Genomic DNA, 27,536 nt, shown 5'->3' on the forward strand with positions numbered 1-27,536 from the left:
ATCGGTTGAAGCATGTGGGAGTAGTTAGATGTCAAAAAAGTGGGAGGAATAAGTTGTTTAATAATAAAGTACAATATCAATGTGTGAAGGCCTTCGCCTTCACACAACTAGAATTGCAATTTCGGAAGAAATTGCGTGTGAAGGCGAAGGCAGATGTTAAGTTACAAACGTTAAGCGTTAAAAATGATGAGCGGGAAGAATACAAAGGGAAAATAGATAATTGTGAAATAAATGGGAAAATGTTACAAATACATGTTACAAAAAGGTACAAATGATAAGCGTTAAAAATGAAACGTTACAAATGTTACAAAAAAGGTACAAATGATAAGGGGGAAGAATAAAGAGTAAAATACTTTATGACGCCCAAAGTGGGAATCGAACCCACTACAGGAAACTGGCGCAGGTTGACATTGCCATTGTGTTTCCAACTGAGCTAATCAGGTTCCTACCTCAGTAACTGTTGAATTTGGTTAATGTAATGAATGTGTTTGTTGAATGCGAATGCGTAATCAAAGTGGTGGAAATTGCTTAATGTAATGAATGTTGAATGCGAATGACAAAAGTTACAAATGATAACCGTTGAAAATGATAACCGGGAAGGATAAAGAGTAAAATAAATAATGACGCCCAATGTGGGAATCGAACTGACGCGGGTTTTGATACCACTCGGGAAAGATGCTCGTGTACTGGAATCACTTGTGTTTCCCACGAGCTAATTGAGTCCCTTTCTTTTATTGGTTGAATTTGGTTAATGTAATGAATGTGTTTGTTGAATGCGAATACGTAATCAAAGTGGTGGAAATTGCTTAATGTAATGAATGTTGAATGCGAATGTTAGTTACAAATGATAAGCGTTGAAAATGATAAGCGGGAAGAATAAAGAGTAGAATAATTAATGACGCCCAATGTGGGAATCGAACCCACTACAGGAAACTGGCTCGGGTTGACATTGCCATTAAGAACTAGAATTGCAATTTCGGAAGAAATTGCGTGTGAAGGCGAAGGCAGATGTTAATTTAGAAACGTTAAGCGTTAAAAATGATGAGAGGGAAGAATGAAAAGGGAAAGAAATAATTGTGAAATAAATGGGAAAATGTTACAAATACATGTTACAAAAAGGTACAAATGATAAGCGTTAAAAATGAAATGTTACAAATGTTACAAAAAAGGTACAAATGATAAGCGTTGAAAATGATAAGGGAAAGGATAAAGAGTAAAATAAATAATGACGCCCAACGTGGGAATCGAACTGACGCGGGTTTTGATACCACTCGGGAATGATGCTCGTGTACTGGAATCACTTGTGTTTCCCACGAGCTAATTGAGTCCCTTACTATGCCATGGTTGAAATTGGTTAATGTAATGAATGTGTTTGTTGAATGCGAATACGTAATTAAAGTGGTGGAAATTGCTTAATGTAATGAATGTTGAATGCGAATGTTAGTTACAAATGATAAGCGTTGAAAATGATAAGCGGGAAGAATAAAGAGTAAAATAAATAATGACGCCCAATGTGGGAATCGAACCCACTACAGGAAACTGGCTCGGGTTGACATTGCCATTAAGAATGAATGGGGAAATAAAAGGCACAAATTTGCTAATTACTTAAAAACGGTAAATGTTATGAACGAGAAAAAAAGTGGCAAGCTTGCCATGAATTTTTGGAACGTGTGAAAGTTTGAACGAGGTGAATCGGTTGAAGCATGTGGGAGTAGTTGGATGTCAAAAAGGTGGGAGGAATAAGTTGTTTAATAAAAATAATAATAAAGTAGAATAACAATGTGTGAAGGCCTTCGCCTTCACACAATGAATGGGGAAATAAAAGGCACAAATTTGCTAATTACTTAAAAACGGTAAATGTTATGAACGCGAAAAATACTGGCAAGCGTGCCATGAATTTTTGGAACGTGTGAAAGTTTGAACGAGGTGAATGGGTTGAAGCATGTGGGAGTAGTTAGATGTCAAAAAAGTGGGAGGAATAAGTTGTTTAATAATAAAGTACAATATCAATGTGTGAAGGCCTTCGCCTTCACACAATAAAGTAGAATAACAATGTGTGAAGGCCTTCGCCTTCACACAACTAGAATTGCAATTTCGGAAGAAATTGCATGTGAAGGCGAAGGCAGATGTTAAGTTACAAACGTTAAGCGTTAAAAATGATGAGCGGGAAGAATACAAAGGGAAAATAGATAATTGTGAAATAAATGGGAAAATGTTACAAATACATGTTACAAAAAGGTACAAATGATAAGCGTTAAAAATGAAACGTTACAAATGTTACAAAAAAGGTACAAATGATAAGCGTTGAAAATGATAAGGGGGAAGAATAAAGAGTAAAATAATTTATGACTCCCAATGTGGGAATCGAACCCACTACAGGAAACTGGCTCGGGTTGACATTTCCATTGTGTTTCCGACTGAGCTAACGAGGATCCTTCCTTCTTGCTGGTTGAATTTGGTTAATGTAATGAATGTGTTTGTTGAATGCGAATGCGTAATCAAACTGGTGGAAATTGCTTAATGTAATGAATGTTGAATGCGAATGACAAAAGTTACAAATGATAACCGTTGAAAATGATAACCGGGAAGGATAAAGAGTAAAATAAATAATGACGCCCAATGTGGGAATCGAACTGACGCGGGTTTTGATACCACTCGGGAAAGATGCTCGTGTACTGGAATCACTTGTGTTTCCCACGAGCTAATTGTGTCCCTGTCTACATACCGGTTGAATTTGGTTAATGTAATGAATGTGTTTGTTGAATGCGAATACGTAATCAAAGTGGTGGAAATTGCTTAATGTAATGAATGTTGAATGTGAATGTTAGTTACAAATGATAAGCGTTGAAAATGATAAGCGGGAAGAATAAAGAGTAAAATAATTAATGACGCCCAATGTGGGAATCGGACCCACTACAGGAAACTGGCTCGGGTTGACATTTCTATTAAGAATGAATGGGGAAATAAAAGGCACAAATTTGCTAATTACTTAAAAACGGTAAATGTTATGAACGCGAAAAATACTGGCAAGCGTGCCATGAATTTTTGGAACGTGTGAAAGTTTGAACGAGGTGAATCGGTTGAAGCATGTGGGAGTAGTTGGATGTCAAAAAAGTGGGAGGAATAAGTTGTTTAATAATAAAGTACAATATCAATGTGTGAAGGCCTTCGCCTTCACACAATAATAGAGAATGGTGTAGAATAACATATGTGTGAAGGCCTTCGCCTTCACACAATAATAAAGTAAATGGAGTAGAATAACATATGTGTGAAGGCCTTCGCCTTCACACAATAAAGTAAATGGAGTAGAATAACATATGTGTGAAGGCCTTCGCCTTCACACAATAATAAAGTAAATGGAGTAGAATAACATATGTGTGAAGGCCTTCGCCTTCACACAATAATAAAGTAAATGGAGTAGTAAATTGGATGACCCTGGAGTGCCACCAATGAACCCAGAATGAACCGGAAGTGCCCTAAATCAAACCGAAAGTGACCCCAAATAGACCGGAAGTGACCCCAAATCAAACCGGAAGTGACCCCAATGTACCAGAAATGACCTTTTTAGACCGGAAATGACCCCAAATAAACCGGAAGTGACCTCAGACGAACCGAAAGTGACCCAAATTAAACCGAAAGTGACCTAAATAAACCGGAAGTGACCCAAATCAAACCGAAAGTGACCCCTAATAGACCGGAAGTGACCTCAGGTGAACCGAAAGTGACCCCAAATGAACCGAAAGTGACCTTTTTTGACCAGAAGTGACCCCGAATAAACCGGAAGTGACCTCAGCTAAACCGGAAGTGACCTGTAGTAAACCGGAAGTGTCCCAAATAAACCGGAAGTGACCCAAATTAGACCGGAAATGACCCGAATCAAGCCGGAAGTGAACCTATTTCAACACTAAGTGCCCCAAATAGCTACATTTGCGCTAAGGTTTTCGGTTTTTGTCCGATTTAACCCGTTTCAACATTTTTACCCCAAAAGTGAACCTCCTGAGGCCGTTTTTTTTGTTTTGTTCCAAATTTAGAAAGATTTTGGCGCAATTGCTTTTTTTTATTTTCCCATTCATTCTCTCTATGGGGATTCAACATTTGCTCTAACTTCTACATTTCTTAACTGATTCAACCCGTTCCAACTTTCCAACACGTGTGCATGCACAAACACACACCCAGACACATTAGAGCAGCAGGAACGGAGAGAAAGTATTTGCACTGTATGTGCTTGTGTGAATGTGCGTGTGAGGACATTGTTGTATTTTCTGCGGTTAATTATTATTATGTGGGGACAAGCAGTACAGAAAATGGATGGATGGATGGATAATTATGATATAAGTATTATCATTATAAAGTTACATTGATACTGCCTTGACAGTGTCCATGAAAACATTATCAAACATTAATAATAATAATTCATTAAATTTGTAGAGCGCTTTTCAAAAACCCAAAGACGCTTGATAACATTTAATTAGTAATAAGTATAAATGGAAAATACTGTCGTCTTCAAATTTTATATTAGCTCTAACAGGGTAATCTTCGAACCTAGACATAATTTTGAATTTTGACACTTTTGTTTTGTAAAATCATCGCAATCATTTTCACAGTATTCCTTTTTATGTTTGAGGGAAATCCTGCTAGGAACCTTTAATATGGAGGAACTGTTTCCCTGCACTTCATTTCCACTCGGTAGACGTTGCTGTTGTACAAGGCTCTCAGTTGGTATCGGCACGCCATTGTGACTGAAGTACTGCACCCTACTTTTCCCTCACACAGTTTTTAAAACAACGACAAAGGGAAACGACGATGGCTTCGGACTCTTGGGCCCAGGCTGTTGACGAACAGGAAGCGGGAGCAGAATCAGTAAATGTAAATGTGCTAGTTTACGTTGAGTTAGCCTTGAAGATGTTTTAGTCACAGGCCTAGCGCTGTAAAAAATGAATGCTTACTATTTGTCTGGCGTTAAGACAGACATTGTTTCAACACAAATCTGCGTGTATTGCCGTGCCTTTGGATATTTGCTTAGTTTAAATGCAAGCGCTAGAATGCCCCAAATTAGCCGGTAAAGAATTGCTGCGTGCCTTGTGCGTTGCTAGCTTTTGCAGAAGCTACCATCAAAGAGGTAATTCATTGAGACAGCTTTAACTGGCTGGCAACTGAATGATGCAAGAGGTTCCAAAATAGCTTAACCTGATTAAGTAGAAGCATTGGTTTCTTCTAGATTTGTGCTTTCCAAGTTTTATGTTTCAGGGTCACGTTTATAAATATATATAACAGTTGACCATTACTGGCGTTAACGTGTTTTCCTAGTCAACTGTGGTAAACTGTTTTTTTTTTACAGATTGGAAACCTTCAACTAAAGGATGCACCTGGAGAAAACGGTATGTTTGCAAAGTGATGAGACTAATTTCAAGCATGAAAAGGCTATAAAGTGATTTTGCTAAGGAACATCTGTATCATCAGCAGGCAGTACTTTTGGAAAGTCAGAAGCGGGAGATAAGACTCCAGGAAAGACTACAGATGAAGATGACCGTGGTAAGCTGATGTGATTATGTATTCCCATACAGTAATTGAATTGTTTTGTCACCCCAAACGCTCCTCACAACAATTACGCTGTCAAAATTATTGACCGAATAGACATGATAGAGCAAAAGGGTAGAACATCAAAGTAAAAAGCTGTGATCCAATAGAGCAAAAGTTGGATCAAAGTAAAAAGCTTTGATCAATGATGCCGTTTATATTCTAAACCAAAAAGGTAGAACATCAAAATAAAAAGATGTGGTCCAATGATGGTATTTATACTATATTATAATTTTCCACACTGAGAAGACACAGAAAAAAATAAGTCATGCTAAGAAATTATTGTTTGCTTCCACATACTGCTTGCAATGTGTTCACATACTCGTCATTACTTTTTGGTGCAATTAATGAGTTTGCGTCGAAAATTGGTTCATAAATAGATGCAAAACAAATTGCGCGGGCCCGGATCGTATCTCAAAAAGGGGGGCTGCTGATGCGTCGGTTCAGAAGTGGAAAATTGGCACGTAAGTAGATGCAAAAAATCCGCGCAGCTTCCGTTCGTATCTCAAAATGTCCGTAAGTATAGGCGTTCGTAAGTAGAGGTGCCACTGCATATGCAAGTTTAACATGGTCGCTTTTACTCGTATGCTTTGCATGGTCCTTCAGATCACTAACAATTCCTCCCATCTTAAAAGCGCAATTTCTACTCTCTTTTTTTTCCGCAGAAGACAAAGCGGCCCAGTCATTGTTGAACAAGTTAATCAGAAGTAATCTTGTCAACACCACAAATCAAGTTGAAGTTCTTCAGAAGGATCCCAACTCTCCACTGTACTCTGTAAAATCCTTTGAAGAGTTGCGACTGTAAGTGTATCATTCTTTAATTTATTCATAATCCCTCTTGTGATTTAGTGCGTCTGCCATAAATGACGAATGAGCTCATGTCTGTGGATGTTATCCAATAAAGATTACACACCACGGCAGATGCGCTCGTATTGAAAAGGGAAAAATAAAATTTGTGTTCTGCAAAAGTGTGGCAGAAGTGCTCGATGTTCATTACATGCCCAATTTGTTGTATTCCTGCCAAACTTGATCAATAAACCAAAAATATTTTTTCTCATATGTGCAGTAAACCACAGCTCCTTCAGGGTGTCTATGGCATGGGTTTTAACCGGCCCTCCAAAATCCAGGAGACCGCCTTACCCATGATGCTCGCTGAACCGTGAGTATGCTGTACATTGACTGTGATGTGCTACTTTTCTGAACTAAATATATGATGTGACTAAAGTCAGTTTGATTTTTCTGTTTAGTCCACAGAATCTAATCGCCCAGTCTCAGTCAGGAACAGGAAAAACCGCTGCCTTTGTGCTTGCCATGCTCAGCCACGTCAATCCAGACCACAAATATCCCCAGGTTATTTTTTAGGGATTTTATCAGTGATCCAAATGACCGCAGATGGGTTTATCCTTAGTCCTTGTGTGACCTGCGAGTTAGATTTCTAAATCTCTTTTTCCTTTTCCACCAGTGCCTGTGTTTGTCACCCACCTATGAACTGGCGCTTCAGACTGGCAAAGTTATTGAGCAGATGGGCAAAAACTACCCTGAAGTCAAACTAGTTTACGCCATACGAGGAAATAGGCGTAAGTTCACATCGAGTGCCATGTTGACGTTCTCGTCTGGTCCTCGGCGTGTTTTTGTGTTGACAAAGTTTCTTTGAAAATTTTCCAGTGCAGCGAGGCGTGAAGCTTCAGGAACAGATAATCATTGGCACGCCCGGCACCATGCTGGACTGGTGCAGCAAATTGAAGTTCATTGATCCCGAGAAGATTCAGGTGTTTGTGCTGGATGAGGCCGATGTCATGATCGCAACGCAGGGTCACAAAGACCAGAGTATTCGCATCCAGAGGTAAGAATGAATATTAATAAAAAAGTTTCCTGACAAATGTGGGAGTTCGCATTTTGAGTTTCCACTAAAGGATGCTACGATTTTAATTTGTTATTTGCTACACAGGATGCTGCCCAGAAACTGCCAGATGTTGCTGTTCTCAGCTACGTTTGAGGAGACCGTGTGGGACTTCGCCAGGCGCGTCGTGCCTGACCCAAATATCATCAAATTGAAAAGAGAGGAGGAGACGCTGGATACTATCAAGCAGTACTATGTGTTGTGCAACAGCAAGGAGGAAAAGTTTGAAGCCCTGTGCAACATCTATGGCGCCATCACCATAGCCCAGGCTATGATTTTCTGCCATGTGAGGCACTTCCCTTCACCCAGCACTTTCCGATTGATAGATTATAAATGGCATCACATTTTCCTGAGAAATGTTCCAGAGTTTATTAAGAACGTCACAAGACTGGCGTCGCATAAATTCATTATGTTCCTTGAGTGTCTGGCTGGTATATGAACTGGTGACTCTGCTTTCCTTCATGCGATCCAGACAAGGAAGACCGCAGGCTGGCTGGCGGGAGAGCTTTCCAAAGAGAACCACCAGGTGGCGCTGCTTAGCGGGGAGATGCAAGTAGAGCAGAGGGCAGCTGTCATTGAACGCTTCCGGAATGGAAAGGAGAAGGTGCTTGTCACCACAAATGTCTGTGCCAGAGGTGAGGGACCCATGCAAGATAATTATGAAATATGTAGATATTTAACAATTATTTAGTCTTCCACTTCTCCCTATCAATTGCTTTTGTAATATTGTTTTAACATGTATTCTGACTGTCAACACCCTGTATGCTATTAGAGAAGATACCGTATGTATTCTTCATACATTGAAAATATTAACGTCAATTTCCCCTATCACCTCTCGCCTTTTTTTTTCTTTTTTTTCTGTCCACCAGGAATTGATGTGGAGCAGGTATCGGTGGTGATCAATTTTGACCTGCCTGTAGACCAGGAGGGTAACCCAGACAACGAGACCTACCTTCATAGGATTGGCCGCACGGGTCGGTTCGGCAAAAGGGGGCTGGCCATCAACATGGTGGACAGCAGAATGAGTATGAACATTCTCAACAGGATCCAGGAGCATTTTAGTAAGTAGTTATCCTTGCCATTATCTATTGCATTGGCCAGGTTCAATGTAATATATATGTTTGCATTTTTATTCGTCCACTGGCAGAAAAAAAACACTCGCTGGTTTTCTCTTTTCCAGATAAGAAAATTGAAAAACTCGACACACACGATCTGGATGAAATTGAGAAAATCGCCAACTGAAAGACAAGTGTGCTGACAAAGTGGACGCCAGCTAGACTTGCGCTCTGCAAAGACTGTATGCTTCTTTATGCTGGCTTTTTAAGTTTGTATTTTAAGCCGTTAGGGTGGAGGGGGTAAAACCACATATACTGCACGTTTACATACACTTCAGTCTGTGGAACATACCCTATTTCACTCTTTTTACTATAATATTTTATTTTGTAATGCTGAAAAAGCTTAACTGTCAAGTAACTCCTAAAACCCCATTTGACTCTGCTTTTCATACATATATGAACATTTTTCATGAATGTATCCTCTTTAGGTCATTACAACATTGACAGTGTGTGGAAAGGGTGAAGTTGGGTATACTGCTGCTCTGAGTGTAGGGGTGTCATTTTGGGTGATGACTGATGGATGGATTTTAGGGTCTATGCAAATTTAGAGTATACTCACATGAAAGAAATGAAATTAACCTCAATTTATCTTCAGGGTGCGTAGCCAAATGCCAAAATGGAGATGACCTACTAATAACTCCTCAACATTTTAGATCATTCTGGAGTAAAGCCCAGTCACGCGTCCCTCACAATTTTATTTATAGAGTATTAAGACTACTCAGCTGTAACATGTAGTTGTTTTTAAACATTTTTTGCCTACCTATTCCACAACTTCCCACTTACCACAAACTTCACATCTTTTATTTTGAAATTCAACCAAAATTCTCTAAAATTTCGTTTTTCTACTCTAATTTCCACATTTTTCAACCGATTCAACCCATTCCAACTTTCAAGTGTTCATCTTTTGCCTACCTGTTCCACATATTCCCACTTACCAAAAATTCCAAATTTTCAAATTTGAAATTCAACCAAATTCTCCAAAATTCCGTTTTTCTACTCTAATTTCTACATTTTTCAACCGATTCAACCCATTCCAAATGTATTTACTTAATTCACCTTATGCTTCCCACATTCACTCCCATTCACCCCCACTTCCACTATGCTTACACAATTCAACCCTTGACCCCCAATTCCAGTGTGGCGGCCATCTTGGATGACCCTGGAGTGCCACCAATGAACCCAGAATGAACCGGAAGTGCCCTAAATCAAACCGAAAGTGACCCCAAATAGACCGGAAGTGACCCCAAATCAAACCGGAAGTGACCCCAATGTACCAGAAATGACCTTTTTAGACCGGAAATGACCCCAAATAAACCGGAAGTGACCTCAGACGAACCGAAAGTGACCCAAATTAAACCGAAAGTGACCTAAATAAACCGGAAGTGACCCAAATCAAACCGAAAGTGACCCCTAATAGACCGGAAGTGACCTCAGGTGAACCGAAAGTGACCCCAAATGAACCGAAAGTGACCTTTTTTGACCGGAAGTGACCCCGAATAAACCGGAAGTGACCTCAGCTAAACCGGAAGTGACCTGTAGTAAACCGGAAGTGTCCCAAATAAACCGGAAGTGACCCAAATTAGACCGGAAATGACCCGAATCAAGCCGGAAGTGAACCTATTTCAACACTAAGTGCCCCAAATAGCTACATTTGCGCTAAGGTTTTCGGTTTTTGTCCGATTTAACCCGTTTCAACATTTTTACCCCAAAAGTGAACCTCCTGAGGCCGTTTTTTTTGTTTTGTTCCAAATTTAGAAAGATTTTGGCGCAATTGCTTTTTTTTATTTTCCCATTCATTCTCTCTATGGGGATTCAACATTTGCTCTAACTTCTACATTTCTTAACTGATTCAACCCGTTCCAACTTTCCAACACGTGTGCATGCACAAACACACACCCAGACACATTAGAGCAGCAGGAACGGAGAGAAAGTATTTGCACTGTATGTGCTTGTGTGAATGTGCGTGTGAGGACATTGTTGTATTTTCTGCGGTTAATTATTATTATGTGGGGACAAGCAGTACAGAAAATGGATGGATGGATGGATAATTATGATATAAGTATTATCATTATAAAGTTACATTGATACTGCCTTGACAGTGTCCATGAAAACATTATCAAACATTAATAATAATAATTCATTAAATTTGTAGAGCGCTTTTCAAAAACCCAAAGACGCTTGATAACATTTAATTAGTAATAAGTATAAATGGAAAATACTGTCGTCTTCAAATTTTATATTAGCTCTAACAGGGTAATCTTCGAACCTAGACATAATTTTGAATTTTGACACTTTTGTTTTGTAAAATCATCGCAATCATTTTCACAGTATTCCTTTTTATGTTTGAGGGAAATCCTGCTAGGAACCTTTAATATGGAGGAACTGTTTCCCTGCACTTCATTTCCACTCGGTAGACGTTGCTGTTGTACAAGGCTCTCAGTTGGTATCGGCACGCCATTGTGACTGAAGTACTGCACCCTACTTTTCCCTCACACAGTTTTTAAAACAACGACAAAGGGAAACGACGATGGCTTCGGACTCTTGGGCCCAGGCTGTTGACGAACAGGAAGCGGGAGCAGAATCAGTAAATGTAAATGTGCTAGTTTACGTTGAGTTAGCCTTGAAGATGTTTTAGTCACAGGCCTAGCGCTGTAAAAAATGAATGCTTACTATTTGTCTGGCGTTAAGACAGACATTGTTTCAACACAAATCTGCGTGTATTGCCGTGCCTTTGGATATTTGCTTAGTTTAAATGCAAGCGCTAGAATGCCCCAAATTAGCCGGTAAAGAATTGCTGCGTGCCTTGTGCGTTGCTAGCTTTTGCAGAAGCTACCATCAAAGAGGTAATTCATTGAGACAGCTTTAACTGGCTGGCAACTGAATGATGCAAGAGGTTCCAAAATAGCTTAACCTGATTAAGTAGAAGCATTGGTTTCTTCTAGATTTGTGCTTTCCAAGTTTTATGTTTCAGGGTCACGTTTATAAATATATATAACAGTTGACCATTACTGGCGTTAACGTGTTTTCCTAGTCAACTGTGGTAAACTGTTTTTTTTTTACAGATTGGAAACCTTCAACTAAAGGATGCACCTGGAGAAAACGGTATGTTTGCAAAGTGATGAGACTAATTTCAAGCATGAAAAGGCTATAAAGTGATTTTGCTAAGGAACATCTGTATCATCAGCAGGCAGTACTTTTGGAAAGTCAGAAGCGGGAGATAAGACTCCAGGAAAGACTACAGATGAAGATGACCGTGGTAAGCTGATGTGATTATGTATTCCCATACAGTAATTGAATTGTTTTGTCACCCCAAACGCTCCTCACAACAATTACGCTGTCAAAATTATTGACCGAATAGACATGATAGAGCAAAAGGGTAGAACATCAAAGTAAAAAGCTGTGATCCAATAGAGCAAAAGTTGGATCAAAGTAAAAAGCTTTGATCAATGATGCCGTTTATATTCTAAACCAAAAAGGTAGAACATCAAAATAAAAAGATGTGGTCCAATGATGGTATTTATACTATATTATAATTTTCCACACTGAGAAGACACAGAAAAAAATAAGTCATGCTAAGAAATTATTGTTTGCTTCCACATACTGCTTGCAATGTGTTCACATACTCGTCATTACTTTTTGGTGCAATTAATGAGTTTGCGTCGAAAATTGGTTCATAAATAGATGCAAAACAAATTGCGCGGGCCCGGATCGTATCTCAAAAAGGGGGGCTGCTGATGCGTCGGTTCAGAAGTGGAAAATTGGCACGTAAGTAGATGCAAAAAATCCGCGCAGCTTCCGTTCGTATCTCAAAATGTCCGTAAGTATAGGCGTTCGTAAGTAGAGGTGCCACTGCATATGCAAGTTTAACATGGTCGCTTTTACTCGTATGCTTTGCATGGTCCTTCAGATCACTAACAATTCCTCCCATCTTAAAAACGCAATTTCTACTCTCTTTTTTTTCCGCAGAAGACAAAGCGGCCCAGTCATTGTTGAACAAGTTAATCAGAAGTAATCTTGTCAACACCACAAATCAAGTTGAAGTTCTTCAGAAGGATCCCAACTCTCCACTGTACTCTGTAAAATCCTTTGAAGAGTTGCGACTGTAAGTGTATCATTCTTTAATTTATTCATAATCCCTCTTGTGATTTAGTGCGTCTGCCATAAATGACGAATGAGCTCATGTCTGTGGATGTTATCCAATAAAGATTACACACCACGGCAGATGCGCTCGTATTGAAAAGGGAAAAATAAAATTTGTGTTCTGCAAAAGTGTGGCAGAAGTGCTCGATGTTCATTACATGCCCAATTTGTTGTATTCCTGCCAAACTTGATCAATAAACCAAAAATATTTTTTCTCATATGTGCAGTAAACCACAGCTCCTTCAGGGTGTCTATGGCATGGGTTTTAACCGGCCCTCCAAAATCCAGGAGACCGCCTTACCCATGATGCTCGCTGAACCGTGAGTATGCTGTACATTGACTGTGATGTGCTACTTTTCTGAACTAAATATATGATGTGACTAAAGTCAGTTTGATTTTTCTGTTTAGTCCACAGAATCTAATCGCCCAGTCTCAGTCAGGAACAGGAAAAACCGCTGCCTTTGTGCTTGCCATGCTCAGCCACGTCAATCCAGACCACAAATATCCCCAGGTTATTTTTTAGGGATTTTATCAGTGATCCAAATGACCGCAGATGGGTTTATCCTTAGTCCTTGTGTGACCTGCGAGTTAGATTTCTAAATCTCTTTTTCCTTTTCCACCAGTGCCTGTGTTTGTCACCCACCTATGAACTGGCGCTTCAGACTGGCAAAGTTATTGAGCAGATGGGCAAAAACTACCCTGAAGTCAAACTAGTTTACGCCATACGAGGAAATAGGCGTAAGTTCACATCGAGTGCCATGTTGACGTTCTCGTCTGGTCCTCGGCGTGTTTTTGTGTTGACAAAGTTTCTTTGAAAATTTTCCAGTGCAGCGAGGCGTGAAGCTTCAGGAACAGATAATCATTGGCACGCCCGGCACCATGCTGGACTGGTGCAGCAAATTGAAGTTCATTGATCCCGAGAAGATTCAGGTGTTTGTGCTGGATGAGGCCGATGTCATGATCGCAACGCAGGGTCACAAAGACCAGAGTATTCGCATCCAGAGGTAAGAATGAATATTAATAAAAAAGTTTCCTGACAAATGTGGGAGTTCGCATTTTGAGTTTCCACTAAAGGATGCTACGATTTTAATTTGTTATTTGCTACACAGGATGCTGCCCAGAAACTGCCAGATGTTGCTGTTCTCAGCTACGTTTGAGGAGACCGTGTGGGACTTCGCCAGGCGCGTCGTGCCTGACCCAAATATCATCAAATTGAAAAGAGAGGAGGAGACGCTGGATACTATCAAGCAGTACTATGTGTTGTGCAACAGCAAGGAGGAAAAGTTTGAAGCCCTGTGCAACATCTATGGCGCCATCACCATAGCCCAGGCTATGATTTTCTGCCATGTGAGGCACTTCCCTTCACCCAGCACTTTCCGATTGATAGATTATAAATGGCATCACATTTTCCTGAGAAATGTTCCAGAGTTTATTAAGAACGTCACAAGACTGGCGTCGCATAAATTCATTATGTTCCTTGAGTGTCTGGCTGGTATATGAACTGGTGACTCTGCTTTCCTTCATGCGATCCAGACAAGGAAGACCGCAGGCTGGCTGGCGGGAGAGCTTTCCAAAGAGAACCACCAGGTGGCGCTGCTTAGCGGGGAGATGCAAGTAGAGCAGAGGGCAGCTGTCATTGAACGCTTCCGGAATGGAAAGGAGAAGGTGCTTGTCACCACAAATGTCTGTGCCAGAGGTGAGGGACCCATGCAAGATAATTATGAAATATGTAGATATTTAACAATTATTTAGTCTTCCACTTCTCCCTATCAATTGCTTTTGTAATATTGTTTTAACATGTATTCTGACTGTCAACACCCTGTATGCTATTAGAGAAGATACCGTATGTATTCTTCATACATTGAAAATATTAACGTCAATTTCCCCTATCACCTCTCGCCTTTTTTTTTCTTTTTTTTCTGTCCACCAGGAATTGATGTGGAGCAGGTATCGGTGGTGATCAATTTTGACCTGCCTGTAGACCAGGAGGGTAACCCAGACAACGAGACCTACCTTCATAGGATTGGCCGCACGGGTCGGTTCGGCAAAAGGGGGCTGGCCATCAACATGGTGGACAGCAGAATGAGTATGAACATTCTCAACAGGATCCAGGAGCATTTTAGTAAGTAGTTATCCTTGCCATTATCTATTGCATTGGCCAGGTTCAATGTAATATATATGTTTGCATTTTTATTCGTCCACTGGCAGAAAAAAAACACTCGCTGGTTTTCTCTTTTCCAGATAAGAAAATTGAAAAACTCGACACACACGATCTGGATGAAATTGAGAAAATCGCCAACTGAAAGACAAGTGTGCTGACAAAGTGGACGCCAGCTAGACTTGCGCTCTGCAAAGACTGTATGCTTCTTTATGCTGGCTTTTTAAGTTTGTATTTTAAGCCGTTAGGGTGGAGGGGGTAAAACCACATATACTGCACGTTTACATACACTTCAGTCTGTGGAACATACCCTATTTCACTCTTTTTACTATAATATTTTATTTTGTAATGCTGAAAAAGCTTAACTGTCAAGTAACTCCTAAAACCCCATTTGACTCTGCTTTTCATACATATATGAACATTTTTCATGAATGTATCCTCTTTAGGTCATTACAACATTGACAGTGTGTGGAAAGGGTGAAGTTGGGTATACTGCTGCTCTGAGTGTAGGGGTGTCATTTTGGGTGATGACTGATGGATGGATTTTAGGGTCTATGCAAATTTAGAGTATACTCACATGAAAGAAATGAAATTAACCTCAATTTATCTTCAGGGTGCGTAGCCAAATGCCAAAATGGAGATGACCTACTAATAACTCCTCAACATTTTAGATCATTCTGGAGTAAAGCCCAGTCACGCGTCCCTCACAATTTTATTTATAGAGTATTAAGACTACTCAGCTGTAACATGTAGTTGTTTTTAAACATTTTTTGCCTACCTATTCCACAACTTCCCACTTACCACAAACTTCACATCTTTTATTTTGAAATTCAACCAAAATTCTCTAAAATTTCGTTTTTCTACTCTAATTTCCACATTTTTCAACCGATTCAACCCATTCCAACTTTCAAGTGTTCATCTTTTGCCTACCTGTTCCACATATTCCCACTTACCAAAAATTCCAAATTTTCAAATTTGAAATTCAACCAAATTCTCCAAAATTCCGTTTTTCTACTCTAATTTCTACATTTTTCAACCGATTCAACCCATTCCAAATGTATTTACTTAATTCACCTTATGCTTCCCACATTCACTCCCATTCACCCCCACTTCCACTATGCTTACACAATTCAACCCTTGACCCCCAATTCCAGTGTGGCGGCCATCTTGGATGACCCTGGAGTGCCACCAATGAACCCAGAATGAACCGGAAGTGCCCTAAATCAAACCGAAAGTGACCCCAAATAGACCGGAAGTGACCCCAAATCAAACCGGAAGTGACCCCAATGTACCAGAAATGACCTTTTTAGACCGGAAATGACCCCAAATAAACCGGAAGTGACCTCAGACGAACCGAAAGTGACCCAAATTAAACCGAAAGTGACCTAAATAAACCGGAAGTGACCCAAATCAAACCGAAAGTGACCCCTAATAGACCGGAAGTGACCTCAGGTGAACCGAAAGTGACCCCAAATGAACCGAAAGTGACCTTTTTTGACCGGAAGTGACCCCGAATAAACCGGAAGTGACCTCAGCTAAACCGGAAGTGACCTGTAGTAAACCGGAAGTGTCCCAAATAAACCGGAAGTGACCCAAATTAGACCGGAAATGACCCGAATCAAGCCGGAAGTGAACCTATTTCAACACTAAGTGCCCCAAATAGCTACATTTGCGCTAAGGTTTTCGGTTTTTGTCCGATTTAACCCGTTTCAACATTTTTACCCCAAAAGTGAACCTCCTGAGGCCGTTTTTTTTGTTTTGTTCCAAATTTAGAAAGATTTTGGCGCAATTGCTTTTTTTTATTTTCCCATTCATTCTCTCTATGGGGATTCAACATTTGCTCTAACTTCTACATTTCTTAACTGATTCAACCCGTTCCAACTTTCCAACACGTGTGCATGCACAAACACACACCCAGACACATTAGAGCAGCAGGAACGGAGAGAAAGTATTTGCACTGTATGTGCTTGTGTGAATGTGCGTGTGAGGACATTGTTGTATTTTCTGCGGTTAATTATTATTATGTGGGGACAAGCAGTACAGAAAATGGATGGATGGATGGATAATTATGATATAAGTATTATCATTATAAAGTTACATTGATACTGCCTTGACAGTGTCCATGAAAACATTATCAAACATTAATAATAATAATTCATTAAATTTGTAGAGCGCTTTTCAAAAACCCAAAGACGCTTGATAACATTTAATTAGTAATAAGTATAAATGGAAAATACTGTCGTCTTCAAATTTTATATTAGCTCTAACAGGGTAATCTTCGAACCTAGACATAATTTTGAATTTTGACACTTTTGTTTTGTAAAATCATCGCAATCATTTTCACAGTATTCCTTTTTATGTTTGAGGGAAATCCTGCTAGGAACCTTTAATATGGAGGAACTGTTTCCCTGCACTTCATTTCCACTCGGTAGACGTTGCTGTTGTACAAGGCTCTCAGTTGGTATCGGCACGCCATTGTGACTGAAGTACTGCACCCTACTTTTCCCTCACACAGTTTTTAAAACAACGACAAAGGGAAACGACGATGGCTTCGGACTCTTGGGCCCAGGCTGTTGACGAACAGGAAGCGGGAGCAGAATCAGTAAATGTAAATGTGCTAGTTTACGTTGAGTTAGCCTTGAAGATGTTTTAGTCACAGGCCTAGCGCTGTAAAAAATGAATGCTTACTATTTGTCTGGCGTTAAGACAGACATTGTTTCAACACAAATCTGCGTGTATTGCCGTGCCTTTGGATATTTGCTTAGTTTAAATGCAAGCGCTAGAATGCCCCAAATTAGCCGGTAAAGAATTGCTGCGTGCCTTGTGCGTTGCTAGCTTTTGCAGAAGCTACCATCAAAGAGGTAATTCATTGAGACAGCTTTAACTGGCTGGCAACTGAATGATGCAAGAGGTTCCAAAATAGCTTAACCTGATTAAGTAGAAGCATTGGTTTCTTCTAGATTTGTGCTTTCCAAGTTTTATGTTTCAGGGTCACGTTTATAAATATATATAACAGTTGACCATTACTGGCGTTAACGTGTTTTCCTAGTCAACTGTGGTAAACTGTTTTTTTTTTACAGATTGGAAACCTTCAACTAAAGGATGCACCTGGAGAAAACGGTATGTTTGCAAAGTGATGAGACTAATTTCAAGCATGAAAAGGCTATAAAGTGATTTTGCTAAGGAACATCTGTATCATCAGCAGGCAGTACTTTTGGAAAGTCAGAAGCGGGAGATAAGACTCCAGGAAAGACTACAGATGAAGATGACCGTGGTAAGCTGATGTGATTATGTATTCCCATACAGTAATTGAATTGTTTTGTCACCCCAAACGCTCCTCACAACAATTACGCTGTCAAAATTATTGACCGAATAGACATGATAGAGCAAAAGGGTAGAACATCAAAGTAAAAAGCTGTGATCCAATAGAGCAAAAGTTGGATCAAAGTAAAAAGCTTTGATCAATGATGCCGTTTATATTCTAAACCAAAAAGGTAGAACATCAAAATAAAAAGATGTGGTCCAATGATGGTATTTATACTATATTATAATTTTCCACACTGAGAAGACACAGAAAAAAATAAGTCATGCTAAGAAATTATTGTTTGCTTCCACATACTGCTTGCAATGTGTTCACATACTCGTCATTACTTTTTGGTGCAATTCATGAGTTTGCGTCGAAAATTGGTTCATAAATAGATGCAAAACAAATTGCGCGGGCCCGGATCGTATCTCAAAAAGGGGGGCTGCTGATGCGTCGGTTCAGAAGTGGAAAATTGGCACGTAAGTAGATGCAAAAAATCCGCGCAGCTTCCGTTCGTATCTCAAAATGTCCGTAAGTATAGGCGTTCGTAAGTAGAGGTGCCACTGCATATGCAAGTTTAACATGGTCGCTTTTACTCGTATGCTTTGCATGGTCCTTCAGATCACTAACAATTCCTCCCATCTTAAAAACGCAATTTCTACTCTCTTTTTTTTCCGCAGAAGACAAAGCGGCCCAGTCATTGTTGAACAAGTTAATCAGAAGTAATCTTGTCAACACCACAAATCAAGTTGAAGTTCTTCAGAAGGATCCCAACTCTCCACTGTACTCTGTAAAATCCTTTGAAGAGTTGCGACTGTAAGTGTATCATTCTTTAATTTATTCATAATCCCTCTTGTGATTTAGTGCGTCTGCCATAAATGACGAATGAGCTCATGTCTGTGGATGTTATCCAATAAAGATTACACACCACGGCAGATGCGCTCGTATTGAAAAGGGAAAAATAAAATTTGTGTTCTGCAAAAGTGTGGCAGAAGTGCTCGATGTTCATTACATGCCCAATTTGTTGTATTCCTGCCAAACTTGATCAATAAACCAAAAATATTTTTTCTCATATGTGCAGTAAACCACAGCTCCTTCAGGGTGTCTATGGCATGGGTTTTAACCGGCCCTCCAAAATCCAGGAGACCGCCTTACCCATGATGCTCGCTGAACCGTGAGTATGCTGTACATTGACTGTGATGTGCTACTTTTCTGAACTAAATATATGATGTGACTAAAGTCAGTTTGATTTTTCTGTTTAGTCCACAGAATCTAATCGCCCAGTCTCAGTCAGGAACAGGAAAAACCGCTGCCTTTGTGCTTGCCATGCTCAGCCACGTCAATCCAGACCACAAATATCCCCAGGTTATTTTTTAGGGATTTTATCAGTGATCCAAATGACCGCAGATGGGTTTATCCTTAGTCCTTGTGTGACCTGCGAGTTAGATTTCTAAATCTCTTTTTCCTTTTCCACCAGTGCCTGTGTTTGTCACCCACCTATGAACTGGCGCTTCAGACTGGCAAAGTTATTGAGCAGATGGGCAAAAACTACCCTGAAGTCAAACTAGTTTACGCCATACGAGGAAATAGGCGTAAGTTCACATCGAGTGCCATGTTGACGTTCTCGTCTGGTCCTCGGCGTGTTTTTGTGTTGACAAAGTTTCTTTGAAAATTTTCCAGTGCAGCGAGGCGTGAAGCTTCAGGAACAGATAATCATTGGCACGCCCGGCACCATGCTGGACTGGTGCAGCAAATTGAAGTTCATTGATCCCGAGAAGATTCAGGTGTTTGTGCTGGATGAGGCCGATGTCATGATCGCAACGCAGGGTCACAAAGACCAGAGTATTCGCATCCAGAGGTAAGAATGAATATTAATAAAAAAGTTTCCTGACAAATGTGGGAGTTCGCATTTTGAGTTTCCACTAAAGGATGCTACGATTTTAATTTGTTATTTGCTACACAGGATGCTGCCCAGAAACTGCCAGATGTTGCTGTTCTCAGCTACGTTTGAGGAGACCGTGTGGGACTTCGCCAGGCGCGTCGTGCCTGACCCAAATATCATCAAATTGAAAAGAGAGGAGGAGACGCTGGATACTATCAAGCAGTACTATGTGTTGTGCAACAGCAAGGAGGAAAAGTTTGAAGCCCTGTGCAACATCTATGGCGCCATCACCATAGCCCAGGCTATGATTTTCTGCCATGTGAGGCACTTCCCTTCACCCAGCACTTTCCGATTGATAGATTATAAATGGCATCACATTTTCCTGAGAAATGTTCCAGAGTTTATTAAGAACGTCACAAGACTGGCGTCGCATAAATTCATTATGTTCCTTGAGTGTCTGGCTGGTATATGAACTGGTGACTCTGCTTTCCTTCATGCGATCCAGACAAGGAAGACCGCAGGCTGGCTGGCGGGAGAGCTTTCCAAAGAGAACCACCAGGTGGCGCTGCTTAGCGGGGAGATGCAAGTAGAGCAGAGGGCAGCTGTCATTGAACGCTTCCGGAATGGAAAGGAGAAGGTGCTTGTCACCACAAATGTCTGTGCCAGAGGTGAGGGACCCATGCAAGATAATTATGAAATATGTAGATATTTAACAATTATTTAGTCTTCCACTTCTCCCTATCAATTGCTTTTGTAATATTGTTTTAACATGTATTCTGACTGTCAACACCCTGTATGCTATTAGAGAAGATACCGTATGTATTCTTCATACATTGAAAATATTAACGTCAATTTCCCCTATCACCTCTCGCCTTTTTTTTTCTTTTTTTTCTGTCCACCAGGAATTGATGTGGAGCAGGTATCGGTGGTGATCAATTTTGACCTGCCTGTAGACCAGGAGGGTAACCCAGACAACGAGACCTACCTTCATAGGATTGGCCGCACGGGTCGGTTCGGCAAAAGGGGGCTGGCCATCAACATGGTGGACAGCAGAATGAGTATGAACATTCTCAACAGGATCCAGGAGCATTTTAGTAAGTAGTTATCCTTGCCATTATCTATTGCATTGGCCAGGTTCAATGTAATATATATGTTTGCATTTTTATTCGTCCACTGGCAGAAAAAAAACACTCGCTGGTTTTCTCTTTTCCAGATAAGAAAATTGAAAAACTCGACACACACGATCTGGATGAAATTGAGAAAATCGCCAACTGAAAGACAAGTGTGCTGACAAAGTGGACGCCAGCTAGACTTGCGCTCTGCAAAGACTGTATGCTTCTTTATGCTGGCTTTTTAAGTTTGTATTTTAAGCCGTTAGGGTGGAGGGGGTAAAACCACATATACTGCACGTTTACATACACTTCAGTCTGTGGAACATACCCTATTTCACTCTTTTTACTATAATATTTTATTTTGTAATGCTGAAAAAGCTTAACTGTCAAGTAACTCCTAAAACCCCATTTGACTCTGCTTTTCATACATATATGAACATTTTTCATGAATGTATCCTCTTTAGGTCATTACAACATTGACAGTGTGTGGAAAGGGTGAAGTTGGGTATACTGCTGCTCTGAGTGTAGGGGTGTCATTTTGGGTGATGACTGATGGATGGATTTTAGGGTCTATGCAAATTTAGAGTATACTCACATGAAAGAAATGAAATTAACCTCAATTTATCTTCAGGGTGCGTAGCCAAATGCCAAAATGGAGATGACCTACTAATAACTCCTCAACATTTTAGATCATTCTGGAGTAAAGCCCAGTCACGCGTCCCTCACAATTTTATTTATAGAGTATTAAGACTACTCAGCTGTAACATGTAGTTGTTTTTAAACATTTTTTGCCTACCTATTCCACAACTTCCCACTTACCACAAACTTCACATCTTTTATTTTGAAATTCAACCAAAATTCTCTAAAATTTCGTTTTTCTACTCTAATTTCCACATTTTTCAACCGATTCAACCCATTCCAACTTTCAAGTGTTCATCTTTTGCCTACCTGTTCCACATATTCCCACTTACCAAAAATTCCAAATTTTCAAATTTGAAATTCAACCAAATTCTCCAAAATTCCGTTTTTCTACTCTAATTTCTACATTTTTCAACCGATTCAACCCATTCCAAATGTATTTACTTAATTCACCTTATGCTTCCCACATTCACTCCCATTCACCCCCACTTCCACTATGCTTACACAATTCAACCCTTGACCCCCAATTCCAGTGTGGCGGCCATCTTGGATGACCCTGGAGTGCCACCAATGAACCCAGAATGAACCGGAAGTGCCCTAAATCAAACCGAAAGTGACCCCAAATAGACCGGAAGTGACCCCAAATCAAACCGGAAGTGACCCCAATGTACCAGAAATGACCTTTTTAGACCGGAAATGACCCCAAATAAACCGGAAGTGACCTCAGACGAACCGAAAGTGACCCAAATTAAACCGAAAGTGACCTAAATAAACCGGAAGTGACCCAAATCAAACCGAAAGTGACCCCTAATAGACCGGAAGTGACCTCAGGTGAACCGAAAGTGACCCCAAATGAACCGAAAGTGACCTTTTTTGACCGGAAGTGACCCCGAATAAACCGGAAGTGACCTCAGCTAAACCGGAAGTGACCTGTAGTAAACCGGAAGTGTCCCAAATAAACCGGAAGTGACCCAAATTAGACCGGAAATGACCCGAATCAAGCCGGAAGTGAACCTATTTCAACACTAAGTGCCCCAAATAGCTACATTTGCGCTAAGGTTTTCGGTTTTTGTCCGATTTAACCCGTTTCAACATTTTTACCCCAAAAGTGAACCTCCTGAGGCCGTTTTTTTTGTTTTGTTCCAAATTTAGAAAGATTTTGGCGCAATTGCTTTTTTTTATTTTCCCATTCATTCTCTCTATGGGGATTCAACATTTGCTCTAACTTCTACATTTCTTAACTGATTCAACCCGTTCCAACTTTCCAACACGTGTGCATGCACAAACACACACCCAGACACATTAGAGCAGCAGGAACGGAGAGAAAGTATTTGCACTGTATGTGCTTGTGTGAATGTGCGTGTGAGGACATTGTTGTATTTTCTGCGGTTAATTATTATTATGTGGGGACAAGCAGTACAGAAAATGGATGGATGGATGGATAATTATGATATAAGTATTATCATTATAAAGTTACATTGATACTGCCTTGACAGTGTCCATGAAAACATTATCAAACATTAATAATAATAATTCATTAAATTTGTAGAGCGCTTTTCAAAAACCCAAAGACGCTTGATAACATTTAATTAGTAATAAGTATAAATGGAAAATACTGTCGTCTTCAAATTTTATATTAGCTCTAACAGGGTAATCTTCGAACCTAGACATAATTTTGAATTTTGACACTTTTGTTTTGTAAAATCATCGCAATCATTTTCACAGTATTCCTTTTTATGTTTGAGGGAAATCCTGCTAGGAACCTTTAATATGGAGGAACTGTTTCCCTGCACTTCATTTCCACTCGGTAGACGTTGCTGTTGTACAAGGCTCTCAGTTGGTATCGGCACGCCATTGTGACTGAAGTACTGCACCCTACTTTTCCCTCACACAGTTTTTAAAACAACGACAAAGGGAAACGACGATGGCTTCGGACTCTTGGGCCCAGGCTGTTGACGAACAGGAAGCGGGAGCAGAATCAGTAAATGTAAATGTGCTAGTTTACGTTGAGTTAGCCTTGAAGATGTTTTAGTCACAGGCCTAGCGCTGTAAAAAATGAATGCTTACTATTTGTCTGGCGTTAAGACAGACATTGTTTCAACACAAATCTGCGTGTATTGCCGTGCCTTTGGATATTTGCTTAGTTTAAATGCAAGCGCTAGAATGCCCCAAATTAGCCGGTAAAGAATTGCTGCGTGCCTTGTGCGTTGCTAGCTTTTGCAGAAGCTACCATCAAAGAGGTAATTCATTGAGACAGCTTTAACTGGCTGGCAACTGAATGATGCAAGAGGTTCCAAAATAGCTTAACCTGATTAAGTAGAAGCATTGGTTTCTTCTAGATTTGTGCTTTCCAAGTTTTATGTTTCAGGGTCACGTTTATAAATATATATAACAGTTGACCATTACTGGCGTTAACGTGTTTTCCTAGTCAACTGTGGTAAACTGTTTTTTTTTTACAGATTGGAAACCTTCAACTAAAGGATGCACCTGGAGAAAACGGTATGTTTGCAAAGTGATGAGACTAATTTCAAGCATGAAAAGGCTATAAAGTGATTTTGCTAAGGAACATCTGTATCATCAGCAGGCAGTACTTTTGGAAAGTCAGAAGCGGGAGATAAGACTCCAGGAAAGACTACAGATGAAGATGACCGTGGTAAGCTGATGTGATTATGTATTCCCATACAGTAATTGAATTGTTTTGTCACCCCAAACGCTCCTCACAACAATTACGCTGTCAAAATTATTGACCGAATAGACATGATAGAGCAAAAGGGTAGAACATCAAAGTAAAAAGCTGTGATCCAATAGAGCAAAAGTTGGATCAAAGTAAAAAGCTTTGATCAATGATGCCGTTTATATTCTAAACCAAAAAGGTAGAACATCAAAATAAAAAGATGTGGTCCAATGATGGTATTTATACTATATTATAATTTTCCACACTGAGAAGACACAGAAAAAAATAAGTCATGCTAAGAAATTATTGTTTGCTTCCACATACTGCTTGCAATGTGTTCACATACTCGTCATTACTTTTTGGTGCAATTAATGAGTTTGCGTCGAAAATTGGTTCATAAATAGATGCAAAACAAATTGCGCGGGCCCGGATCGTATCTCAAAAAGGGGGGCTGCTGATGCGTCGGTTCAGAAGTGGAAAATTGGCACGTAAGTAGATGCAAAAAATCCGCGCAGCTTCCGTTCGTATCTCAAAATGTCCGTAAGTATAGGCGTTCGTAAGTAGAGGTGCCACTGCATATGCAAGTTTAACATGGTCGCTTTTACTCGTATGCTTTGCATGGTCCTTCAGATCACTAACAATTCCTCCCATCTTAAAAACGCAATTTCTACTCTCTTTTTTTTCCGCAGAAGACAAAGCGGCCCAGTCATTGTTGAACAAGTTAATCAGAAGTAATCTTGTCAACACCACAAATCAAGTTGAAGTTCTTCAGAAGGATCCCAACTCTCCACTGTACTCTGTAAAATCCTTTGAAGAGTTGCGACTGTAAGTGTATCATTCTTTAATTTATTCATAATCCCTCTTGTGATTTAGTGCGTCTGCCATAAATGACGAATGAGCTCATGTCTGTGGATGTTATCCAATAAAGATTACACACCACGGCAGATGCGCTCGTATTGAAAAGGGAAAAATAAAATTTGTGTTCTGCAAAAGTGTGGCAGAAGTGCTCGATGTTCATTACATGCCCAATTTGTTGTATTCCTGCCAAACTTGATCAATAAACCAAAAATATTTTTTCTCATATGTGCAGTAAACCACAGCTCCTTCAGGGTGTCTATGGCATGGGTTTTAACCGGCCCTCCAAAATCCAGGAGACCGCCTTACCCATGATGCTCGCTGAACCGTGAGTATGCTGTACATTGACTGTGATGTGCTACTTTTCTGAACTAAATATATGATGTGACTAAAGTCAGTTTGATTTTTCTGTTTAGTCCACAGAATCTAATCGCCCAGTCTCAGTCAGGAACAGGAAAAACCGCTGCCTTTGTGCTTGCCATGCTCAGCCACGTCAATCCAGACCACAAATATCCCCAGGTTATTTTTTAGGGATTTTATCAGTGATCCAAATGACCGCAGATGGGTTTATCCTTAGTCCTTGTGTGACCTGCGAGTTAGATTTCTAAATCTCTTTTTCCTTTTCCACCAGTGCCTGTGTTTGTCACCCACCTATGAACTGGCGCTTCAGACTGGCAAAGTTATTGAGCAGATGGGCAAAAACTACCCTGAAGTCAAACTAGTTTACGCCATACGAGGAAATAGGCGTAAGTTCACATCGAGTGCCATGTTGACGTTCTCGTCTGGTCCTCGGCGTGTTTTTGTGTTGACAAAGTTTCTTTGAAAATTTTCCAGTGCAGCGAGGCGTGAAGCTTCAGGAACAGATAATCATTGGCACGCCCGGCACCATGCTGGACTGGTGCAGCAAATTGAAGTTCATTGATCCCGAGAAGATTCAGGTGTTTGTGCTGGATGAGGCCGATGTCATGATCGCAACGCAGGGTCACAAAGACCAGAGTATTCGCATCCAGAGGTAAAAATGAATATTAATAAAAAAGTTTCCTGACAAATGTGGGAGTTCGCATTTTGAGTTTCCACTAAAGGATGCTACGATTTTAATTTGTTCTTTGCTACACAGGATGCTGCCCAGAAACTGCCAGATGTTGCTGTTCTCAGCTACGTTTGAGGAGACCGTGTGGGACTTCGCCAGGCGCGTCGTGCCTGACCCAAATATCATCAAATTGAAAAGAGAGGAGGAGACGCTGGATACTATCAAGCAGTACTATGTGTTGTGCAACAGCAAGGAGGAAAAGTTTGAAGCCCTGTGCAACATCTATGGCGCCATCACCATAGCCCAGGCTATGATTTTCTGCCATGTGAGGCACTTCCCTTCACCCAGCACTTTCCGATTGATAGATTATAAATGGCATCACATTTTCCTGAGAAATGTTCCAGAGTTTATTAAGAACGTCACAAGACTGGCGTCGCATAAATTCATTATGTTCCTTGAGTGTCTGGCTGGTATATGAACTGGTGACTCTGCTTTCCTTCATGCGATCCAGACAAGGAAGACCGCAGGCTGGCTGGCGGGAGAGCTTTCCAAAGAGAACCACCAGGTGGTGCTGCTTAGCGGGGAGATGCAAGTAGAGCAGAGGGCAGCTGTCATTGAACGCTTCCGGAATGGAAAGGAGAAGGTGCTTGTCACCACAAATGTCTGTGCCAGAGGTGAGGGACCCATGCAAGATAATTATGAAATATGTAGATATTTAACAATTATTTAGTCTTCCACTTCTCCCTATCAATTGCTTTTGTAATATTGTTTTAACATGTATTCTGACTGTCAACACCCTGTATGCTATTAGAGAAGATACCGTATGTATTCTTCATACATTGAAAATATTAACGTCAATTTCCCCTATCACCTCTCGCCTTTTTTTTTCTTTTTTTTCTGTCCACCAGGAATTGATGTGGAGCAGGTATCGGTGGTGATCAATTTTGACCTGCCTGTAGACCAGGAGGGTAACCCAGACAACGAGACCTACCTTCATAGGATTGGCCGCACGGGTCGGTTCGGCAAAAGGGGGCTGGCCATCAACATGGTGGACAGCAGAATGAGTATGAACATTCTCAACAGGATCCAGGAGCATTTTAGTAAGTAGTTATCCTTGCTATTATCTATTGCATTGGCCAGGTTCAATGTA

The 27,536-nt window shown here is 40.4% G+C and overlaps 4 protein-coding genes across 13 annotated transcripts; all 4 read left to right on the forward strand.

Annotated features, from left to right (window-relative positions):
* The first annotated feature begins 3,431 nt into the window (after positions 1–3,431).
* On the forward strand, positions 3,432–9,049 carry LOC133155396 (ATP-dependent RNA helicase DDX19A-like). Of its 2 annotated transcripts, XM_061280688.1 has the most exons (12): positions 3,432–4,866; positions 5,339–5,378; positions 5,461–5,532; positions 6,243–6,378; positions 6,644–6,736; positions 6,825–6,927; positions 7,040–7,154; positions 7,243–7,420; positions 7,526–7,763; positions 7,950–8,112; positions 8,347–8,538; positions 8,658–9,049. In XM_061280688.1, the coding sequence occupies exons 1-12, from the start codon at positions 4,804–4,806 to the stop codon at positions 8,717–8,719; spliced, it is 1,455 nt and encodes a 484-aa protein (XP_061136672.1). In that variant the 5' UTR covers positions 3,432–4,803; the 3' UTR covers positions 8,720–9,049. The 2 variants fall into 2 exon arrangements, with proteins under 2 accessions (XP_061136672.1, XP_061136671.1); XM_061280687.1 differs by lacking the exon at positions 8,658–9,049 and having other exon boundaries at positions 5,464–5,532; positions 7,950–8,543.
* On the forward strand, positions 8,658–15,365 carry LOC133155395 (ATP-dependent RNA helicase DDX19A-like). 4 transcript variants are annotated; one of them, XM_061280686.1, is made up of 12 exons: positions 10,907–11,182; positions 11,655–11,694; positions 11,777–11,848; positions 12,559–12,694; positions 12,960–13,052; positions 13,141–13,243; positions 13,356–13,470; positions 13,559–13,736; positions 13,842–14,079; positions 14,266–14,428; positions 14,663–14,854; positions 14,974–15,365. In XM_061280686.1, exons 1-12 carry the CDS (start codon positions 11,120–11,122, stop codon positions 15,033–15,035), a joined length of 1,455 nt encoding a protein of 484 aa, XP_061136670.1. In that variant the 5' UTR covers positions 10,907–11,119; the 3' UTR covers positions 15,036–15,365. The 4 variants fall into 4 exon arrangements, with proteins under 4 accessions (XP_061136668.1, XP_061136666.1, XP_061136670.1 ...); XM_061280684.1 differs by lacking the exon at positions 14,974–15,365 and adding an exon at positions 8,658–8,774 and having other exon boundaries at positions 11,090–11,182; positions 14,266–14,859; XM_061280682.1 differs by lacking the exon at positions 14,974–15,365 and having other exon boundaries at positions 10,862–11,002; positions 11,090–11,182; positions 14,266–14,859.
* Positions 14,974–21,681, forward strand: LOC133155394 (ATP-dependent RNA helicase DDX19A-like). 4 transcript variants are annotated; one of them, XM_061280681.1, is made up of 12 exons: positions 17,223–17,498; positions 17,971–18,010; positions 18,093–18,164; positions 18,875–19,010; positions 19,276–19,368; positions 19,457–19,559; positions 19,672–19,786; positions 19,875–20,052; positions 20,158–20,395; positions 20,582–20,744; positions 20,979–21,170; positions 21,290–21,681. In XM_061280681.1, exons 1-12 carry the CDS (start codon positions 17,436–17,438, stop codon positions 21,349–21,351), a joined length of 1,455 nt encoding a protein of 484 aa, XP_061136665.1. In that variant the 5' UTR covers positions 17,223–17,435; the 3' UTR covers positions 21,352–21,681. The 4 variants fall into 4 exon arrangements, with proteins under 4 accessions (XP_061136663.1, XP_061136662.1, XP_061136665.1 ...); XM_061280679.1 differs by lacking the exon at positions 21,290–21,681 and adding an exon at positions 14,974–15,090 and having other exon boundaries at positions 17,406–17,498; positions 20,582–21,175; XM_061280678.1 differs by lacking the exon at positions 21,290–21,681 and having other exon boundaries at positions 17,178–17,318; positions 17,406–17,498; positions 20,582–21,175.
* Positions 21,290–27,491, forward strand: LOC133155397 (ATP-dependent RNA helicase DDX19B-like). Of its 3 annotated transcripts, none has more exons than XM_061280690.1 (10): positions 21,290–21,406; positions 23,722–23,814; positions 24,287–24,326; positions 24,409–24,480; positions 25,191–25,326; positions 25,592–25,684; positions 25,773–25,875; positions 25,988–26,102; positions 26,191–26,368; positions 26,474–27,491. In XM_061280690.1, the coding sequence occupies exons 2-10, from the start codon at positions 23,752–23,754 to the stop codon at positions 26,862–26,864; spliced, it is 1,191 nt and encodes a 396-aa protein (XP_061136674.1). In that variant the 5' UTR covers positions 21,290–21,406; positions 23,722–23,751; the 3' UTR covers positions 26,865–27,491. The 3 variants fall into 3 exon arrangements, with proteins under 3 accessions (XP_061136674.1, XP_061136673.1, XP_061136675.1); XM_061280689.1 differs by lacking the exon at positions 21,290–21,406 and adding an exon at positions 23,494–23,634; XM_061280691.1 differs by lacking the exon at positions 21,290–21,406 and having other exon boundaries at positions 23,539–23,814; positions 24,412–24,480.
* Positions 27,492–27,536: the final 45 nt, after the last annotated feature.

The sequence above is a fragment of the Syngnathus typhle genome, linkage group LG6 (assembly GCF_033458585.1).
Source record: "Syngnathus typhle isolate RoL2023-S1 ecotype Sweden linkage group LG6, RoL_Styp_1.0, whole genome shotgun sequence".
In the NCBI taxonomy this organism is placed as follows: Eukaryota; Metazoa; Chordata; class Actinopteri; order Syngnathiformes; family Syngnathidae; genus Syngnathus; species Syngnathus typhle.

Excerpts from the sequence above, each read along its gene's own strand:
- LOC133155396 (XM_061280688.1), top strand. The coding sequence starts at position 4,804 with ATGGCTTCGGACTCTTGGGCCCAGGCTGTTGACGAACAGGAAGCGGGA. Across the intron at positions 6,737-6,824 it reads CCCATGATGCTCGCTGAACC|TCCACAGAATCTAATCGCCC; the intron begins GTGAGTATGCTG and ends TTTTCTGTTTAG. Across the intron at positions 8,539-8,657 it reads CAGGATCCAGGAGCATTTTA|ATAAGAAAATTGAAAAACTC; the intron begins GTAAGTAGTTAT and ends TCTCTTTTCCAG.
- LOC133155395 (XM_061280686.1), top strand. The coding sequence starts at position 11,120 with ATGGCTTCGGACTCTTGGGCCCAGGCTGTTGACGAACAGGAAGCGGGA. Across the intron at positions 13,737-13,841 it reads CAGAGTATTCGCATCCAGAG|GATGCTGCCCAGAAACTGCC; the intron begins GTAAGAATGAAT and ends TTTGCTACACAG. Across the intron at positions 14,080-14,265 it reads AGGCTATGATTTTCTGCCAT|ACAAGGAAGACCGCAGGCTG; the intron begins GTGAGGCACTTC and ends CATGCGATCCAG.
- LOC133155394 (XM_061280681.1), top strand. The coding sequence starts at position 17,436 with ATGGCTTCGGACTCTTGGGCCCAGGCTGTTGACGAACAGGAAGCGGGA. Across the intron at positions 19,369-19,456 it reads CCCATGATGCTCGCTGAACC|TCCACAGAATCTAATCGCCC; the intron begins GTGAGTATGCTG and ends TTTTCTGTTTAG. Across the intron at positions 20,745-20,978 it reads CACAAATGTCTGTGCCAGAG|GAATTGATGTGGAGCAGGTA; the intron begins GTGAGGGACCCA and ends TCTGTCCACCAG.
- LOC133155397 (XM_061280690.1), top strand. The coding sequence starts at position 23,752 with ATGGCTTCGGACTCTTGGGCCCAGGCTGTTGACGAACAGGAAGCGGGA. Across the intron at positions 25,327-25,591 it reads TCCTTTGAAGAGTTGCGACT|TAAACCACAGCTCCTTCAGG; the intron begins GTAAGTGTATCA and ends TCATATGTGCAG. Across the intron at positions 25,876-25,987 it reads CAGACCACAAATATCCCCAG|TGCCTGTGTTTGTCACCCAC; the intron begins GTTATTTTTTAG and ends CTTTTCCACCAG.